The sequence below is a fragment of the Taurulus bubalis genome (assembly GCF_910589615.1).
Source record: "Taurulus bubalis genome assembly, chromosome: 9".
Taxonomy (NCBI): domain Eukaryota; kingdom Metazoa; phylum Chordata; class Actinopteri; order Perciformes; family Cottidae; genus Taurulus; species Taurulus bubalis.
Window position 1 is genome coordinate 12,376,576 of NC_136597.1, and position 20,695 is coordinate 12,397,270.

The following is a 20,695-nucleotide window of genomic DNA, read 5'->3' on the forward strand; positions in this document are numbered from 1 at the left end:
CACAAAGCATGTGGTATCTCTGCCCTCTTTTTTTATGAAATCATCTTTTTTATTATTATTTCAAGACAACTCAACACAATAAAAAGGTTCTAATATCACTACAGTGATTGACTCTCAAAATTATGAGGTGACTGTTTCGGAGAGTAAGAGCAGAAAAAGTGCACTTTACGCCTCAAAGAGTAAAGATCATCCTACATACAAACTTTAACAGCTGGGAAAATACAGGTACATTCAATATCAAAGATCTATAAGGTGCTATCCTACAATGTTTCTTGGAGGAACAGGAGGTCACCGCATCTCGGTGTTGAAATGCCTCATTCAGGGGACGTACAATATCAGGTCAAGGAGCCCCTTGTGAATGAAGGGTTTCTTCTTTTCATTATTCTGAATGATTGTTTTTTTTTCTTTCCTCACAAGAACAAACAAGTAAATGAAACCAGAGTATACTCTGTAAATGTGTCGAATGAGTTGAGGGCAACCAGGCATAATACCTTTCCCATAATTCGCCATTTATTATCTTTATTATGTGTAAAGTAGCTGTTCTTTGTATGTATTGTTAATGATGGAGATACCATTAATTTCTTCTCAGGAGGGACAGTCATGTGCCTCCCATTCAGCCTACCCCATGCAAAGTTGAGGATGAGGTACTGGGGGCGTTCCACTTCCGGGGGCACTTTTATAGCCTCATTTACATGTTAATGAATCAGACTGTCTTCCAGGTAATAATATGTACAGTCAGAGTCAGTCATAATAACCTTGGCAGAGGTCAGTTGCAACTTCATACATCCAAAGAGACACTCTGATTGGGATATTGCGCACTGTTGTAGTACTCAAAGGTTTGGCACCAATGCTGCCACTTCAAAATATTTTATCAAAGAGGATAAAAAACTAACTCCAGCACAACACTGCCGTGTATTTGTTTCAATCATTGTCGATAATCATTTAGTTTGACTTAATCTAGCATCAGTGCAAAAGGCACACTCAGTCACAACTGTCCCCTGTTTAGCCAATATATTGTACATGAGAAACTCTTCTGTGAAACCTCGTTTTGTAGCCTAACTTTAAAAAAGGAAATACATAAACTCCTCAGCAGAATGCACGGAAAGGTAAGACGGACAAAGAAATTAGCTCGTTTGACAAGCAGCAAACTGATCATGAGGACTGTTCTTGCTCTCTTGGGACGTTTCCGCTACGTCATCCTCCTCCCCGTAGTCACTCGCGGGACTATCCGCGCGCTCCTCTGGTGAACCCAACTCAGCCTCGCGTGACTCGTCGCTGTCTGGACTGTGGAAGTCCTTGGACTGAGCAGAGGCTCCAACGTGCACAGACAAGCCAGGGAAAGCGGCAGCAGCCGCTGCGGCCGCCGCCGCTGACGCGTGTGCGGGATATAGCCAGGGGAAAGGGGACGCCAGGGCGGCCGCCGCGGGGTACACGTACTTTTCAATGTTGCTTTTGTCGAAAAAAGGCATATAATTCGCCGCGGCCGAGGGGTTGATGAAGTAGAAAGGCATGCAAATGGGTGTCTGCTGTCCCACACCGCTTATTCCCATCAGAGAGTTCATAAACGCCAGATCGGGCCTCGTGGGGTCTGTGCCCCCTAACCCGTTCCCAGGCCAGTTCATCTTTGTTTTTTTGGCAGCGCGGTCGTCTCCGAACTCTTGCTTGATCTTCACGGCCTTCGGTCCCAGCGCCTTATTGCGCTCACATTCTTTATCTTTGACGTCGCTCTTTTCGGCTTCGCCCCCGTATCCACTGTCCGTGTCTGTGTCATTCTCGTTGAGCTCCCCACCTTGGGTCCTCTGGATGACCGGGACACAATTAGCTTGGCTGTCGGCTTTCTGCCCGTCCTGTGCGTCCCCGGCGGGTAGCTGCTGCTGCTGCTGGAGCGGCGGCGCGCCGGACTGGAACTGCGCCAGCACCTTGTGAAGGTGGTTGATCAGCTGCGCGCACCTCTGCTCTCTTGTCGTCCAGTTCTCAAACTGACTCAGGTACTGCAGGACCTCTTTGGCACAGGCCTGGAACCCAGAGTGGAACGCATCCAGATCTGCATGAATGGAAGATTTCATCGACCGGTCCCCTGTGAAAACGTGCAGTTAAAAGATCATTATTCTGTAAATTGCAGCACATCATAAGCCAACGAGCAGATAAAATGGGCGCCTGTCAATGGTACGTTATACAATGTGGTTGTGGTACTTTCAAAATGCGCATTATCCTCTATATAGCTTTTTTTTCTATTTGCGTACATTTACGTACTCTTTCTAAAAGTTCCATACAAAACGTTTCTATTAACTTCGGGTTTGTTCAGCTTACCATTCTGCAGAGCAATGATCTTCTGGTGCTGCTGCTCAGTGACAGCAGTCAGCGCGTTCAAATGTTTCAACGTTAACTCCAGGACAACTGCTTTCTCCAAGTGCCCCAGCGTCTGTGGAGAAAAACAAAGGTTCAGTTGGTTTACGACTTGTCTTCTCATGTAAAACCACGGTCGGTACGCGCGTAAAACGTTTTGTAGTGTCATAAACTGACCGACAGCTTCAGATGTTCGGGTAACAAATCCTTTAGCTGGCCGATACATTCGTTGATTCTGTCTCTCCTCTTCTTCTCTATCAACCGGTGTGGTAACTTGTATGCGTCCTGCTGGCAGAAATACAGTACATTGTATTGAAACACAAATATATAAGTAACAAGTATGTGCATATTCCGATGAGCTTCATGCACACAAAGAGGTTGGTTAATGAAAATAACAAACTAAATATTGAAATTGCCGTAGTATAATAACACACACGCACCTTCCCACCATCCTCTCGTTTTATTCCTCTTTTGGATTTGCACATGTAGAGAGAGGGGTAATCCACCCTAAAGCACAGAGCAAAGTGTCCGGTTATTCACCAGGTTGTCATAACAGTTTACCAGACAGACTTTGACAGAGTTTGCCCAAAGCGACACTCACCCTAAGAAATCTGCGTGCTCCATGAACTGCCTGTCCTGTAAATGCGGTATTCTTTCATCCATCACTTCTCCGCTGCTGGTTATCCGCTGTCGAGCTTCTTTGGGGAACGGTTGTTATTTCCGCGACCCACACACACGGACGGCTGAGGGAGATGATGCACAGTGCGTGTCCTCCACTGGAGCTGCGCTTTAGACTGCTGTCTATAGTTCCCTGAGCTGCCACTTTGCAAAGCCGTCGGTGCTGTGGTTAGAGCGCACGCGCGCCCTCGGTGGGGAACAGCTTCCGACTCACGTGTAGCCTGCACCAGCACAAAGTCCGGTAATTAGAGGTGCTCTGTGTTATAGCAGCTATCGCCGCTGTTCGTATAGCTATGTACCTATGTAGTCCGAACACTTTTCACCTGGTTGCTGAAACGTGATTCGAGCGCACAGGCGTAAGGAGACAAACAAAGCTACATCATTATCAGTTCACTAACGTTGATGCATCGAGTATAATAATGTGGGTCTCGAGTCGTATAAGCTGATAAGTGACCGGATAGGCTGTAAAGTCGAATGTGATCGACAATTAAACAGAAATCGCAAAACTATTCAGCACACATTCACAGTGTAGAGGTCCCAAATGCTTCTCTATCATTAAAATAAATACATATATATATATATTCTATTTTTCTCCTGTTGTTAATTATAAAAACAAAATTTCAACAAGGAAATTCCTGATCTCACCAAAAGAGAATGTGATGCATGCTAGTATACACTGAAAACATAGAGGTTAATGTGAAGTAAATACAGTCAGAGCGTAAACAAATACTGTGTGCGCGTGCGCGCCGTGCGCGTCCGTCCCTCTGTGTTGTTGCCCGGAGCAGGGCAGGGTAACCTATTCATACCATTCAAAGCTGCGTTGTCAGTAACCATGGCACCGACCCAACTGTGTGCTCAAACACGTGCGTCGAGGCTCTTTATTAATCTCAGCATGGATGCTGCTCTCCCACCTTCATCTGAGTGTCTTTGTGGAATAAAATAATACGAATCATAATTTGACAAAGATCAGCGAGATAATTGCTAAATGAGGTTTTGTGACTTTGACTTTTTGATTTGTCTGATCTCCCAAAACTATTATTATCCAAAGAAACATCAAATGTCTCAAATATAAATAAAAGTCACTCAATCTGTGTTGTTATTGATATATTTACGAGTGATACAAAAGAAAGCAAGGTTCAGAACTATCCATTAAAATGTATTTTTCGAAATTATGAAAGTTTGATAAATGACTCCAGGAAGTTAATCTGATTGTCAGTGACACCTGTTCCTCTGTTGAGAACATTTAAGTGCTCAAAAACACTCAAATATGAGCCCCCGTAATGCCCTCACATGCCTTATGATTACATTACCTCTTTCTGTAAGTCATGTGACTCTTTCTGGCTGGCAGCATATGGCTCTCTTGTGTAACACTGCTGACAAAGAATGATCCAATCACTTCGGCTCTCAGATGAAGTGTGACCTCCTCTGTGCTGGCTTTTCATTAACTCATACCTGCTGATTTGCCTCTGCATTTTCCCTTTCTTGGCTTTAATGTATAAGTACAAGAGAAATCGTCTCACAGTCGTCTGTTGGAATCCCCCTTTGTGACTTTCTGCCCCCCTTCTCTCCTCTTCCTTTCCTCCACAGTATGCTGCCTGCTCTATATGTGGCACTGGAATCCAGTCCAAATGTTTTCCATATTAGTTCAGAGCCTTCTCTGTTTCCAAATAGCAGCTAGGCTGGGCTCTGGTGAGAGGAGGCCTTGGCAGCGAGGGGAAGGAACGGAGAGAGAGAGAGAGAGAGAGAGAGAGAGAGAGACAGCAGGCAGGCTCATCCACCCAAACACTGCAACAGTAAAAGGCGAGAGTACAGGAAAAGGAAAAGAGTGTGAAGAAAAGTGGAGAAATGGGGCAAGGGCAGAAGAAGAAGAGAGATGAAAGCCCAGCGCCAGATGACGGAAAAAAATGCAGAGTCTGCCGCTTCCCTCTGCTCGTCGCCCTGCTCCAGCTGCTGTTGGGGGTGGCCGTCACAGTGGTGGCCTTCCTTATGTTGGCCATCAGCCCCTCACTCCTGGCCAGGGAGACGCCATACTGGGCTGGAATCATTGTAAGCTCCGTCCTTACGCTCTAACATCAGCCACTACATTCACATGTTTGCATGGACCCCGAGTCTATAATTTCTGATACTTCTGCATGATTCTCCATTTCCCTCAATGTGTTGTCCAATGTTCACCACACTGCATGTCAACAGTGGCCTTTACCACCTGCGGCCAGACAGTCACTATAGGCATGGGAAGCACCAGTATTGTCATGTTCTAATAAGTCTACATATTCACCTGGATGGATACACCTCAATCTACAATCCGTCTCAGTCACAATAGCCTGCTTGCACCTGTTGTTGTTTAATGTCCAATGCTGAACCTGTCTCATCTGGCCTGATGAGACAAACCAGCAAACCACAGCATGTCCTATTGTGAAATGCAATGTTCATTCTGTACTTTCTTCCACCCCATCACCTCAACATGTAAACTCTTTGCATGATAATTATTGTATGGAAGTTGCAGTTTAAGTTGATACATTTAAAGTAATAATTTAGAAGATTCCGAGCCTTGAAGTCTTTAGACTGTGTTGTCTCGATGGGTACATTTGCATACAACTGCTGTACCAACATACAATGACAGACACCAGTACAGGTCTACCTTGAGGCCCGGATCTTCTCAAAGATAGCCCATCTGCACATTAGTGTTCCGTACCTGTCCCTACATGGTGGAAGTAGGTGGAGGTGGTGATTGACATAATGGTATATTCTTGCCAAAATATTGTTATTTACATGTTATTTTCACCCAAAACAGCAGATGTCCGTTACTTACAGTTTTGCAGTACAGCCTGGGCTGACAGGAAGTCACAGTGAGCCTCTGCCTTTTGGGGGAGTCAGCAGCCATTTTAATCAAGTTTGACTGACTTGTACTGGTAATAGTTATGTTTGTGGACACCTGTAACCAGTAAACATGGCCAAAACACGGATGGATGATATGGTATTCCTGACTCATGTCATTTATTTGTATTATTCTTTCTGGCGACTAGGGCCTAAGTTGAGGTTAAATAGCGGCCTATAGCCAAATGAGGTTACACAATGGTAATTAAACCTAAGGCCCACCAATAGACCTTGCATTAGTATTAAAACTTTGATTGATAAATAGCACTATAGGTGAGAACAAAAATAGGATTTGGGGATTTTGGCATGAAGTCCCTTTAAACAAATTGTTGAGGAGCTGAAGCGTTAGAGGAGAAGTAAACTGAAATGTCTTAGACAGAATGTCAGTGAACATGTCTCTGTGAAATGTGTAATATAAAACAACAAAAACGTACATTTTACATTTAATTTAAGGTCACATTTGGGTTATAGAGAAAAATGTGTTGCTCCTATTTGGATCCTATCCTAGCTTATCACAGACGCCATCTGCTCTCGAAAACATCCCTGGACACAACACATCACGAGGTACATCCTCACGAGATTCAGCCAAGTGGAAAACACTGAGGTCATCAAGAAGTTTCCAGAGAATCCTGAGTGCTTAAAACCTGAGAAAAACATTTAAATAAGATGCTGCACGCCAGTCACAAGACTCCAATTGCTCTGAAGAGATAGCGTGAGTGTGTCTGTGTGAGAGAGAGAGAGAGAAAGGAGAGAGAGGGACAGAGAGAGAGGTAAGGAAAGAGAGGGAGAGAGAGGAGGGAGAGAGAAAGAGATGGAAGGGGAGAGAGAGAATGATAGAGAGAAAGAGAGAGAGAGAGAGATAGTAATGTAATCGGATGACTCCTTAGGGCTGAATCATGCAATATTGAGAGACACCCCGGAGAACCTGGCTACAAAATACTTTCTGGAACAAGATTCTTGTTTCTATACTGTGTCTACCATAAATACTGTGCAACATACAGTAGATATGTATATAATAGCAACAAGGGACAAATGCAAGTGCATGGGGTGATTGCAAGTATTGTGTTGATATTTTCATCGTCCAGATATGAGTGACTCTAATCAAACTGTTTTCTGATGTGTTGTTGCAGCTGTGTTTAGTTTCCATCCTGGGCTTTATCCTGTACTGCATCACCTACCTCCCTGACGAGAGAACGACTGGTCAATTCATTGGCAAGGTTAGTCCACGCACCCTATTTGACACATTGTGTGAACCAAGTGAACCAATCAGTTTGTGAAAGACAATCAGTCATGCCATGTATGGCGTCAAATCAGGTTCCTCCATTATGGCACAATATGTCTCTTTGACTTTGATAACATGTATATAATATCTTAGTTGCTGTGAAGGCATGATGATATGGGTCAGTGTATTTTCAAGACAGAAAAGACCTTTGCAGAGGTGCAATGTTTTACTCACCGAGATACTGTACTTGTTAGATGGCTGCAACTGTAAATGGCAAAGAGAGAAATACTATTAACTGCATGATTGTTAAGAGCTCTGTGGGGATCCCTGTGAGTGAACGAGTGCATGAATTATTCCAACTTGATTGTATAGCTTTATTAGAAGCACATCAGAACATATGCAGTTGGAATTTCAAGGCAATTAAAATCAGTTCTCCATTGTTAGTTTTTTTTTTCTGTCTGGCTCGCGTGTGCATACCAGGTTCCATGCATACCATGAAGATCGGGTTTCAAAACTCTTCAATTGCATTTTGCTTTGAAGTGCAGGTAATTTACTAAATGGTCTTTGCAGAAATGCATGATACAAATATCTGTGTATGTATTCTGCAGTTTTAAATACTACCAGACTGTTTGACTCACCAACATAACAGGGGTTTTCTTCAGTTACTTCTTAATATACAAAGCAGACTTTGGTAATGGTGCATATGTCTTTTTTTGTTGAAATATGACAGTCGATCTGTTGCACTGGACTTTTCCTAATTTCCTCATCCATACGGTTGTATAAAATAATAAAGTCAAATAAAATACTTCTTTAGAAATATGTATGAACAGCTGCAATTAGTCTGTAGTGTCTCTTTCTCTAGTCCTGAAAGCAAATGTGCTTTAATTTAATAATGCTATTCATTTGAATAGCTCAATGATCAAATGGGTTTACTATATTTTTCTTTAGTTTAAGAATGTATGGCTCTACAGTCAGTTTATTAATTTTTTTAAATACCATTGGCGCAAACAAGTCAAGTTATTATGTTATGTAACTAGAGACATTTGGAAGTTAAGTGTTACTCTGTTGCCAGATAAAGGTCCTGGCTCTCTGATAACACTTTTAAATTAATATAAGTTTTTTTAAGATGCTCAGTTGAGTTTATAGGCACTCACTGAAAAATATTCCAGGACAACATGTGAACTATAAACAACAACAATATGGTTGTTGACTCCTTTCAGTTTCAACCTACTTTGGTGTTTCAGATCAGTAGATGATGTTCAACACAGTGCTTGTCGATTGCTCTTGCTGTCCATCCGTTTCTCTGTAACCAACCATACTCCAGATTTCATAGCGCTTTCAAAATTAACATTAATGCCATTTCAAATTAAGCACCGCTCATCACTTGCATAATGCCATAAGAACCATGTTACTAACAGCAAAATACACCAGTGAATGAGAGCTCCTGTTATATAAGCGAAGGATTAAGATAAAGGTTTAGTGCTATTGAGATTGTGCAATTGCATAAACAACATAAAGCCTCTGTCACATTTTTACCAGTGTATTTTTAGACGTTGTCTGTTGTTCAGCATGCTCACAGGTCGTGCACTAAAGGTGGGAAGCAGCTGTAGCTGTAGGGCAGCTTTGCATGTGCCATGTCTCCTCTGTGCTAAGAGCTGGGCTGCTCCTCTAAGGGTCAGGCCTGGCCTTGTAGCATTGTGGGTAATCTCTTTGAATCCAACTTGCCATAGGCACTGAGCCAGCATGTCTGTCTCTAAGCTACAGTTTTGGCACTGGGTTAATCATGAGACAACAGACTAAAGCAGGAGCCAGAGTTGTAGTATAAGAAACACGAGTGGAAGACAAGAAAAGGTGTTCTGATCAAAGCTTTGGAGGTAAAGTGCTTGACCTCTGACTTGTCCTCTGCCCTCTACAGATCCTGTACTTTGTCCTGTGTACAATCGGCCTGGTCATATCCGTTCTGGCTATGTCGTTTGCTGGACACCACTACTCACAGACCAGTGGCTTCAGCTGTGAGCAGGTGGGAATGGACTGTGTGTGCAAACTGGATCAAAATGACCCAATAGCGCGCACCTTCACCTACGAGGGAGTCAGCGACTGTGCTGGAATCACTGGGACGCTCCCACTCTACTTCCTGCTCCAGATCGTGCTGAACCTGGTCCAAGCTCTCGTGTGTGCCGCCGGTGCCTTCATCATGTGGAAGCACCGTTACCAGGTCTTTTTCGCCGGCCTTCAGATTGGCTCTCCCTCTTCCCAGCAGTGGCAGAAGGTTTAACACTGTGATCAAAGAGTTGACGGGATGACTCTGATCACTAAGATCAGGTTGGAGGGTGACGCCAGCAGTGCAATTACACTCTGAGGGACGGGAACATTTGCCTTTGTGGTGTGTGCCAAAGTGTCTTTTCTTTGATGTCAGTTTATATTAACCCTTTGTGGTTTTTGTTTTATAATGGCTTTTTGCACACATTTTGTATACCATATATATATTTCCATTTTCAGATGTCATAAAAGACAACTTGAATAAGATGAATAAGAGCAAAACAACTGTTTTCTGTGTGTAGCACGATAATGAATTTTTCACAATGTTTCTAGTTCTCTTGACATTTGCTCTTGTGACATATAGCTCATAATCAGAAGCACAACACCAAAACCAAAATAGCTGATTTGTTATGCACTTAACTACCAAAATGTAAACAGTCTTTCCTTTGGTTTGGATGACTGAGATTTAATGATCACGATTAGTTGCTCCAGTGATACTTCAGCTGGCATAGTGCATAATCATGTTGTCAAGATATGCTTTGCAAATAGTAAATGACACTGCCTCATGCTTTGTTTTCCTTTTTCACACAATACAACTTTCAAAAATGATCTAAATGCAGTAGCAAATATTACTTAGAGGATTTAAACAATACATTTAAGTTTGTGACTGTAATTTGCAGCTGCCTGCTTAACTTATTTTCAGTGTTTGACACTAAAAGAAACTAGGTAGATTAATCCCACAAGTTTGGTTTCTTTTGCTATTATACAAAGTTATGGAGCTCTGTAAATATTGCATAAAATACTTAAAGAAAAACAAAAGTTAAGTATTTTTCAGGTGATAAAAGTAACCTCTGCAATATTTCAAACAGTCCAATAATATGCGCTTAAAACAGCTCCCGACAGCAGTAACACAAGCTGGGCATGAGACTGGATCCAGACTGAGCGGGGCTGTGGCGTGTGAGGGTGGAGGCCAGGCCAGTAGCCAGCATGACTCAAACAGCCTGTTCGGAGTCACAAAGGGAGGGAGGAAGGGGTCGGGTGAGGGAAGGGGGACTCAGACAGGCAGCTGGATGGAGGTAACTAAATCATCTCACTGTGTTTACTGCGTTCATTTCACTCAGATAGGACAGAGCAAATGAGGTGACATTTGTTTTTCTTTTTTCAAATGCTTTTCCCTATGCACAAGTTCAGCTTTATTTTATTCTTACTCTCATCAGGTGCTGACAGCCGTCTATAGGCCTACATGCTGAGCAGGGAATGGTAAACGTGAGGCAGTTTCCGCATTAGATGAACCATGTGCCCAGAGAGGAGGCTGTAATTAATGCGCAATCTTTGTGATTGATGGAAAAAAGGTTGATTGAGCGGGGATGATGTAAAAATATTGTTTATTTTTTGCGAATATGGTGTTTCGTAAAAGAACATTTCATTTGGGTGAAAACAAGAAGCCTGTCTTTCAATATCTGTTTGTGGTTACAAATACAAACCGTTGTTTTTTAATGTTTTTAATGTTAACAGTCAATTGTTATTCAAATTAATTGATTTGCTTTTGTGGTGAGCAACATTATTATTAGTAAAGAGTGAAAACTGAGAATCACTGAGCATCTCTTAACTATGCATCATAACCATTTTATATCTAAAGGTAAGGCCTGCATAAAGAATGAATTCGTCATCCATATTAACAACTGTATTGTTCTTAAAGTTATGGCAGAGTTCAAACGTATGACTAATACGTGACATCATAAAGAGACAACGGCGTCTCTGTCTGAGCTTGTTGTGATCATATTATACAAGCTAACTGTGACTGCTCAAAGTGATTAACTGATAGGTGTCAAGGATCGCTCTCTCATGACAATTCTTTTTTTAATTTTTTGTTTACTTGAGCAAAATCATGACAATTTATTTTTTCCAGTGAGGATGGAGCGTAGTTGTATAACAATCAGGAGAGAATCACCAGGATATTAAAATAAGTAATGTATTATTGTGTGAATTATTTATTAATTCTATTTAATAATGCATTTATCACACTGTAGAAGCTCACACTGTATATGTAGTATGAGCTTCTACAGTGTCATAACCATTATGTATGTATACTGCATCTGCGTGATGGAGGGATGTTGATACATCATGTGACTACAAAAGGCTCAATCTCGCAGCCAGACACAGGAAGTCACATGCCAGTCATCACGGGGGCATGTTTATTTATAAAAAAATGACAGTGAGAAGGGACCTTCCACCCTCCTCCTGATAAACCGCTTTCTGTTTAGTCAATGGATCTTTCAAGGCAAAAAAAACCCCAGAATGCTATCTGGTGAGCACTGACTCTTCTGTGAGTTATTAGAAGAGACTGCAGAAGACAGAAGATCAATATGTGTATTGACAGTAACGACAACAACTTTTCACAAATACTGCATGTGAGATACAGTATTTTAACTATGCAACTAACAACTTAAATTGTATATATTTTGTTTATATCCAATTAAAAATATATTTTAGTTTAAATTCAAAGTTTGAACGTTCATGAATGTTCCTGCTTGATGTCCTTTTGGTCCGGTCTTCTCAGTGCATCTAAGTCAGATCGCCTGACTCACTCAGGGTAAAGCCTGCCTTCAGCCACAGAGGTGTTTAGGACATTGCCTTGTGTTTATTGACCTTCTCTGGGTGCTTTCTCACTCCCACTTCTACATACACACAGTGACGCACGTGACTCCTGACTGTGGTTTGCAAAGAGATTAAAAATGATGACCAAAATGATCCAAATGTGTCAGAGGTTGTGCCGCCCCAAAGTACAAAGTTTAACGTTTTGTCTCCATGATCAAATGGTCTGTTCAAGAAGCGATGCTGAAACGAAGCAGTGCCTGTTTGTTTAGCATCACACTTCGGCAATAAGACTTTCGCCAGACAGTAATGATGGTCCTGGTATTACCCTCTCTTCCTTCTCGGAGTCCAATACATTCCAGTAATACTGCCCTTTACCCTCCTTGTCTATGCAGTGACAGCTGCTCGCCATTATGGCACTGCGTGAGCTAATTTTAATGGCTGTCACAGGCAGCAGGAGAAAATACAGGCCTGCCAGCGTAAACAGCAAGCTGAAGCCAAGAAGGATGGGCTTCTCTGTAGAGGGTAAATGGCAGGACGGGATAAAAGATGGGTTGAGGCCTCTCTAGTGATTCGTTTATGATCTCAAATATGTTACACAAGCGCAAACATACAGACAATCAACCAGCCACAGCGTTGAATGATCCATTTCAAAACAATTACCGAATGCTAAATGACCTACGTTGTGAACGGATGTACGTACGACAGGCTTAAATATAACACGTTTCGCACCTAAAAAGAGAACTTCATTTCTTTAAGAGTTTACACAGTGCATCGCACACTTACTTTTTCACATCTTCTAGAACAGTGGTTTCCAACCGGTTTCGTCGCATTTGTACAACTACCACTTATAGGGCAGAAGCTGGATGCATCATTTAACTACCAATTACATATATCTATTTAAGCCATTTATTTCTTTACTTTCAGCCATGGTACAAATAACCCTGACGGGGAATGGCTGTTCCAGAAAACAAGCCTGCGCTCTGATTCTGTATTTTGATGAATTTTATTTCAGAAAACAGTATCATACTATAACAGCAAAACCCAGAGTGCTGGACTGATGTAAGAATGCAATCTTAATTCCAGTCTGGTCTAGTATCTCTATCAGCTGTTAATTAGCTGCAACAAAATGTAAAGATGAGCATAAATGAGCAGTGACAGCAACTTTGAATTCATTGTACGATGACTACCCCTGATGCACAAGTTCAAATATGATCATGTCTCCAGAAGACAGGTCTTTTCCTCCGTCATGAAACACTACAAGTACACCGAGTGTGGGTGGGTGCAGAGGGGCTTAGGTTGAACGATCATTCATCCCCAAAAACAGAGACTGAGGCTCAACTCTGTTAGAAAGCTGCTGACTCAAAGCACGCAGATAAGTCTTGTTACAAATTTATTACAACATCTGATCACATAAAACACAATTTTCTATACACTTTGTTAAAACAGAATGACAGTTAACATTGAGTGCATGCACTTATAATCTGCCATTAGTTTGTGCAAGTTTAAAACACAAGGTCGGATTTACCAATCAATTGCAGCCAAAGAGAGACTATGATTTACACTTATAAAATTAAACTTTAAGAAACAGTGGAAGATGAAGATGGTATGAGCAGATGCAGTAAATATTACAGTATTGGCATCTCTATAAACATGATATTTATATTCTAACAAATAACTGTAATCTTACCATCTTCAGTCTACTACATTATGTACCGATATAATATTTAGATTTAAAAGAAATGTCAAGTAAGTTCTGCACAGGTAATCATTTTTTATTCACATTTCTGTTATTTATATACTCTGTATAAATTTATTTAAAAAAAAAAGAGAAATGGTGCAGCGAATGCATTTATAAACATAACACAAAGCAGGCAAAAATAATACCCCAACTAACCAATGTTTCCAGTTACAGGCTTAAATTTTTGTACTTTAAAAAAAAGTGCACTTTCAGCAGTTGCAATGTACTGTTTAGAAAAGTTAATGAGTAAGGCAGCATGGCACCAAAATAATACTCCAGCTAGGAACCGCACATTTTGTCATAAATACCATCCGACATCTAAAAAGGTAAAAGGGGAGAATCTTCCCCCTGGAGACCAAAAGCCCCGAACTTCTCAAACACTGCCAATCACGACCTTTGTGTCCGCTCTCGTGACGTGACCGTCCGCAGACTTGACAGCACTTAAACATTAACCTCACCTTAACATTTCCCTCGACCTCTGTCTGGCACACTAACGCTACACTGGCAGATGTGTGCCGTGCCTGGCCAATCATTCACAGAGATGAGGTTCTTGGTATGAGGGTGTGTCCAGGCGGCAAGTAAAGCATACTTCTAGTGGCTGAAAGAGCACATAAGGCACAGTTTGAGTCCCATAACGCAGTGATTGTGTCATAGAAAAGGCACAATGTCAAACATTTGCGTCAACCCTTGCTGAACTCTTTCATTGAAGTGAAAGTATGGCCATGTATTGTTCTTAAGGCTGTAGTTTGCGTGTCTGCATTCCTAGCTTGTTTCTACTGTAAGCCTGCAGTTGAGTTGCCCATCACTGTGTCATGGTTGAGCCTTGAGATCCTCAGTGGGCCGAGCTGAGATGGTTGGGCTGCGGAGGACCCAGGAATCCAAGCCTCTGCTTGTTCTTCCTCTGTTCCGTCATCTGTGGAGGACGCAGAGAGGGAAACAAACATGAGACTGAGATATTACAAAAGAGATATTTCCTCATGTTGTATGCAAATCGCTTTGTTTAACCGCTGTTATGACTGGAAACTCCCTGGGAAACTTCATTAGCGGACCTTGTCATGTGTTGTGCAGAACAGTTACCTGCAAGTGTGGCAGAGAAGTTTTATGAATCAGATTAGATGGTGAGATGGTACCATTACATTTGCCCTGTTTTCAGTCTCATAAAAACGTCACAAATGAAGGCCACTGATTTCGTAAACCCATAAACTGTAAATGCAGATTAAAGGAAATAGAGTATGCAGTGCAAAACTCTAAAAACCCCACACACACACAAAGAGCAGCACACACACATACACAATCTGAGTCGTGATAGTGTAAAGCGCCGAGGTCAGCAGAGGTGGTAATGAGGAAGGAGCTGCAGGAGCACTTTCCACCAAGTCAGAAACGGTTGAGTTGCGCTGGTGTGAGACCTGCAGGCCTCTCCCTTGTGACTGCAGAGCTGTGGTTTGGTCTGCATGAAATCACTCGCATCTCAAAGTTTCTGTTTATCACAAAGGTGGAGCGACATCCTCGCAAACCCCATGACTCCATATTAATCACTGTCGACTACTAAAGCTTTATTGTAGTTTTGGTCAACAGCAGGTCACGTATTATTCCAGATTCAGAGATAAGGCATCTGTGTTTTGCTCAAGGGCACTTCAACAAACAGGGAGGGAGATGTTGATTGAATTGCTTCGTGAGGTTGAGAGAGGTTGTTTTTTTTTGTTTATCGGAGTGTGATCCTTCCCCAGTAGGAGTTGTTTTCACACGCCTGGCAGAAGAGGAACAAGGACAGGCCTGTGACTGGAATCACATGCAGGGGAGGCAGGTGATGAGAGTGATCAGTCACACTGCAGCAGCATAGCTAGTCATCCAGACAGCCAGAGGCTCACTGGCGGCAATCAGTCGCGTTGATCGGTGATGCGATAGTCACCTATCGTGCTGTGTTCAGGAGCACCAAAGATCTAATATAATTAATCTATGTTATTGAACTCAGTAAAGAGATGGATAGCAAAATGAGACTGCTGACGGCACCTGCTTTGTGTGACCTCTTGGTGTTTTTAGGGGAAAGGATTTTTTTTTTGCTTTAGCTTAGTCATCAGGCATTCAGTTCAAACTACCACAGTATTCAGACCAGAGCTTTTCCCACCACCGTATGAAACATGTCCTGAAGTGGCACTGTACCTGATCCTTGAGCTCAGACAGCTGGCCACACAGCTGAGCCACCAGAGTGACAGTGCCGTCCAGTTTGTCCTGCAAAGAGCGGATCTCATTCTGCTCGTTGTCTCCCTCGCTGCTCAGCAGAGACATGGCTCTCATACGGGGGAACCACTCCAAGTTCTTCTCCTGGGAGGAAAGATGGGATGTGAGAGACGCAGTGAGAAAGGTGAAAGGCATAAAAGGCTAAAATAAAGCTGACTCAGGAGGTCAGACAGACGGCCGCAACACTATGTTGGCACAAACAACGGCAAGGCGGATTTGCATAGACGTGCACAGAGTATTACAGAGCTAAAGCCAGACGGAGAGTAGACAGAGAGGTATTGGTAATTGGAAACAGGCGTGGAGGTGTAATATTAAACATTCAATCAGAATGGAAGCGGCTCTCCATTTTATGCTCGACAGTGTAAAATGTTTTAATTGCACTGGTGTCTCTTGGATACTGTGGATAGCAATTATACACTAAATGAACAGTAACTGGCGTTTACATTCTCACCCACTCCATAGGCACACTGTTGATGTGGGAATGAGTCACTGTCGTCTATCAAGAACACAACCGGGAGTATAGTTATCAATATGTGTGTGTGTGTGTGTGTGTGTGTGTGTGTGTGTGTGTGTGTGTGTGCATGCGCTCATGCAAACTGAGATATTTAGTTTATCATGTGTTTTTCCAACAGCGCAGTGGACAGAGCAGAGTAAGCAAAACGAACCTATGGGCATTATGTAATGGACTTAAGTGCGTTTGTGTTTGTATATGTGTGGGTGTGTGTACTGTTGCCGTGCATCTGCATGGATATGTACATAGCAGACTGAGAGCAAGAGTGTGTGTTTTACAACACGCATGCTCTTGAAAGGGAGATAGGTTTCACAGAGACAGATTGCCATCAGCTGATCTTATGTAATATTCCTCTGCCAGTTCTTCTGATAAAAATGACTTAAAGGTGCCGAGAGTGGGTTTTGACTGGCACCACATTCAGTCCAGTGGGGGGAGTGAGGTATTCTCCCACCTACTCTTATATAAGAATACACTATAGCGACAGAAAAACTGATCTGCGTGTGAGACAATGAGGACATGGAGTGAGAAGAGTCCCAGGGTGGAGAGGACAGTGTGGCTTATTGGTTTGTGTTCCCTTCATTATTACGTTCATCACACTTTTCTAAGTGTGACACTAATGGCCCCGACATATCATGGGACTGATGCTTCTAACCTAAACTCCCTGTGAAATACCATTAACATACCATTGCTTAATTGTAATATTTAAGTCAGTCAAAATCTGGAAATTGTTGTAAATTCTGCTCTTGTCTATAAAATGCATGGCATGTAGGCATATTTTAAAAATAAATACCATTCACAAGAACAGAAAGGCACAGTAAAGCAACTTTTATCAGTAAGTTCAGGTTAAACATTTTGCTGTTCAGCTCAAAGTTGAGGACTGGAAGTGGAGGTGAAAACTAACGGATTACAAATACACATGGTGTTCTCTACCACTTCTGCATCTGTCTTTTGACATGTCCAGGCCATCTTTACATTGATGACGCAACTCTTTTAACTGCAAAATAAGTGGCTGCCACTTCTAACAACATTACTGAATTGAAGAAAGGTCGTCAGTGGGGTATATTTATGTTGAAAGTTCATAGTCAGGATGCCCCGGTTGGCCCTTTTGCAGTTATCAAATGTAACCAAGTAAATGTAAACATGTATTTCTGACTGATTGCTTTGCAAAAAAAGTCATGTCTTAACTACATTTGTATTTTGGTTGTTTAACACTTGGACTACTTTGTACTTTTGATTAGAAAACTTTTTCCATCCCCGACTACAGAGGAAGCAGTTCGACTGATTAAGTATGACTGCTGAGCTACACAGTATGAATCAAGTCTTCCTATAAGAGCTTGCGTGAGAATCTCGGGCTAATTTGGGCCTCAGGCATCAAGGGGCCAATAAATAAAAAAAAGAATGGTTTCCTTTCTCACAGCTTAAGAAACACAGTGAAGGCTCTGTGAGCTCAAAGACCAAACTGAAGCATCACTGTAACTGAGGACTATCTGATGCTTGTTTTATCAAGTCATCCATAACTGATGGATTGGGTAACCACCAAGATTCAATAAAAGAGACCTAAGAGACGTTATTAAGGGTGGACACAATATCCTGTTTGAACGTAGTCTGTCATGTTGGTTGAAGCATCATCTACAGATCAATGGTATAAAGTTAAGCAGTGACTGTGCAGAATCTGAACTACCACAATCACATCTCACTGCCGGTCATTAGACTGTACAGTAGTCCACTGTGTGCTGAATGAGTCAAAGCTTTAGTGTTGCTTCACTGATCCATTTAAACACCTCAGTGAGCATGAATTTACAGACATTCATGTGCTTCTCACTCTGCCTGCCGTCGCCATACCGCTGATGAGTTTCACCACGTACATGCACGCTGTGCAGAGAGCTAGAAGGTCAACCAGAGAAGTTAGGTTTCTGCTGTAAACATACTGGAGGAACAGCTGTAGTCACCAATGTCAGAAACTCGAGTCCAATTCCAGCAAGCTTGAAAAATGTGTGTTCCTGTTGTAGGCGTTATTCTTTACTGCTACTACTATTGCCACTATACAACTACTTTTTTAAAATGTCCCCCCAATTTTCTCACATTTAGAGATGAGAGCAAATGCAACCCTGAGACAATACTTGGTTAATGTAGATGTGGAAAAGATTCATCTACACATTTTCTATAAAACCTCAAACGGCGAATTTTGTGAAATGAAGGGTTGAACGAATATAATTTATAGTTTTGAGTAATTTATAAAAAAAACAACCCTATTTGATGGATGCAATTTCAAAACTGTGAGGATTTGTTTGATACATACATTTTCAAATTCAATACCTTTGGGTTTTTTCCTGTGTCAGAAAATAAAATACATTTGAATAGATTTCAATGGACTGCGAAAATACTTATTTATTGGTAAATAAACTAAAAGAATAAATAAATAAATAATGAAATTTGATGTAGCTATAGCGGAATCAATGTTATGCTCACTGTATACATTTTTAAATGTTTATTGGGATATAGATTACACATCACTGTATCTTTTTGGGCTGTGTTAGAGAGTAATATACATTATTTATTACCTTGCATGAAGTAATGCACACTTTGGTCAGGAATTTAAGCTTAAAGTAGAGTGTCCAGAGATACAATGATACAGCACACAGTGAGTGTACCAGACGAGTCTGCAGATAGTATCACTTACCACAGACAGACACACACAAACAAACAAACTCTTCAGCTGAGTAGTTTCTAAAGAGCAGCTGCTACTGCAACTACAATTACAAGTACCTTTTCCACTACTTTTGTTACAGATAACGTATTTTTATGTGTGTTGTAAATTAGATGAAGGACTGATGACGGGGGACTATGTCTGTGTTAGCGAGAGAAAAGGACAGGAGAGCACGTGCCAGCCAGGGCTGAGCTATTAGCAGGCCACTTGAGATGGGTTATATAACAGCGATGTGGCTGCTGCAATACCTGCTAGGCCTGTAGTCGCTGTCATGATTTTGCACACAACCACCCGCACACTAATTCCCATCCACACGCACAACACACCAACAGAACAGACACTCAGTGTAACACGATCCTACTCTTTTGCTTCGCACCACATCACTCTACCCAACCAGGTGCACTCATTATGATGTTCATTGTGCGTGTGTGTGTGTGTGTTTGAGGTCATTGGGTTTCAACTCTTTTTCCCAACAACCTCAAACGCACACACTTATTTCTATCTAAACATCAAGTCAAACTCTGGGCTACGGCGTTGAGAGGGCAGATGGAGCCGTCTCCTGCAGAGCCAACATGATCACAGACTTCAATACTTTTTAATTCATCTGTTTTTTCATTACAGCTTCTGTCATTGCACCACTGCTCTCTCTCTCTCATCCAGAGAGACGTACTGTGTGAGCAGATTATTCTTGACTATCAATTTAGTATTACACTTTCATAAAGTTGCTGAAATGTTCACTTTTGTCACATTTCTTTCATGTTATGTCACCTTTTTCACATGGAATAAATAGATTCTGAGGAGCCACCTCTACGTTTTTGGAAGTGTGCGCAGGCATTTCTTCCTATAATTTGGAACATACATACATTTGTCTGAGATAGTCTGCCCACTGGTAGGGCCCTAACCTTTTAGTTCCTGTATATATGATTGGTTGTTTTTCATCCATAATCATCATATTTTAAAGTTATTTGTAAACAGTCACATGTTGATTATGATGGAGGCCACAAGCAAATACATGTTAGTCTGACCATCAAGACTACTTTCCCTTCTTCATGAACCATACTAGTTGTGTCAGAAACCCTCATTCTAATATCTGTCCTGCAACAGGAACGCCTCTTTCATTTTCATTTTTAAAAGACTCTGGAAATAAATGTTCTCAAACAGCTTCTTCTTATAAGTTACAGGGTCTTAGATGAAGTCGGCCACAGTTAGATTTGGCCTGTTGAGTTTGTGACTGTTAACCTTAATAAATAATGACAATGGATGCTTTTTCTTTCCCAAACTAAATGTAAATGTTCCTTATTGAGACAACATACAAAACCATTGATAAAAACAAAAACTTAGCAGGGGAAATTATTCCACCATTTCATGGGAATCATGAAAGAATATTATAAAACACACGAGTGCTAAAGTGTGTGTTTTTCCCCCTGAGAGTATTTCTGCTCCTGTTAGGAGGTGTTAATATAAATTCCTGACTCATCATTACCTCATCACAGAGATATACCATGGCCTCGCATCAGAGCGTCG

At 41.7% G+C, this 20,695-nt stretch overlaps 3 protein-coding genes across 3 annotated transcripts in view; 1 reads left to right on the forward strand and 2 right to left on the reverse strand.

The window, feature by feature from the left end:
• Nucleotides 1–1,124: 1,124 nt before the first annotated feature.
• bhlhe41 (basic helix-loop-helix family, member e41) lies at nt 1,125–3,122 on the reverse strand (the record flags this gene model as incomplete). The annotated part of the gene is made up of 5 exons (XM_079223952.1): nt 2,948–3,122; nt 2,787–2,853; nt 2,524–2,631; nt 2,311–2,422; nt 1,125–2,077 (listed from the first exon to the last, which is right to left on the reverse strand). Exons 1-5 carry the CDS (start codon nt 3,007–3,009, stop codon nt 1,125–1,127), a joined length of 1,302 nt encoding a protein of 433 aa, XP_079080078.1. The 5' UTR covers nt 3,010–3,122.
• A 1,609-nt stretch (nt 3,123–4,731) lies between these two features.
• sspn (sarcospan (Kras oncogene-associated gene)) lies at nt 4,732–12,081 on the forward strand. The gene is made up of 3 exons (XM_079223111.1): nt 4,732–5,070; nt 7,029–7,115; nt 9,036–12,081. Exons 1-3 carry the CDS (start codon nt 4,870–4,872, stop codon nt 9,393–9,395), a joined length of 648 nt encoding a protein of 215 aa, XP_079079237.1. The 5' UTR covers nt 4,732–4,869; the 3' UTR covers nt 9,396–12,081.
• A 1,280-nt stretch (nt 12,082–13,361) lies between these two features.
• Nucleotides 13,362–20,695, reverse strand: part of itpr2 (inositol 1,4,5-trisphosphate receptor, type 2) — a gene marked incomplete at its 5' end in the record, with an annotated part of 52,809 nt that continues 45,475 nt past the window's right edge. Inside the window, 2 exons of the mRNA XM_079223287.1 lie at nt 13,362–14,628; nt 15,876–16,037. Coding sequence (XP_079079413.1) covers nt 14,548–14,628; nt 15,876–16,037 — 243 coding nt within the window. The 3' untranslated portion in view covers nt 13,362–14,547. The remainder of the gene's footprint in view (nt 14,629–15,875; nt 16,038–20,695) is intronic.

Bases quoted from the DNA above. Each gene is read 5' to 3' on its own strand.
- sspn (XM_079223111.1), top strand. From the start codon at position 4,870: ATGGGGCAAGGGCAGAAGAAGAAGAGAGATGAAAGCCCAGCGCCAGAT. The intron at 5,071-7,028 runs GTAAGCTCCGTC...GTGTTGTTGCAG, and splicing joins CATACTGGGCTGGAATCATT to CTGTGTTTAGTTTCCATCCT. The intron at 7,116-9,035 runs GTTAGTCCACGC...TGCCCTCTACAG, and splicing joins CTGGTCAATTCATTGGCAAG to ATCCTGTACTTTGTCCTGTG.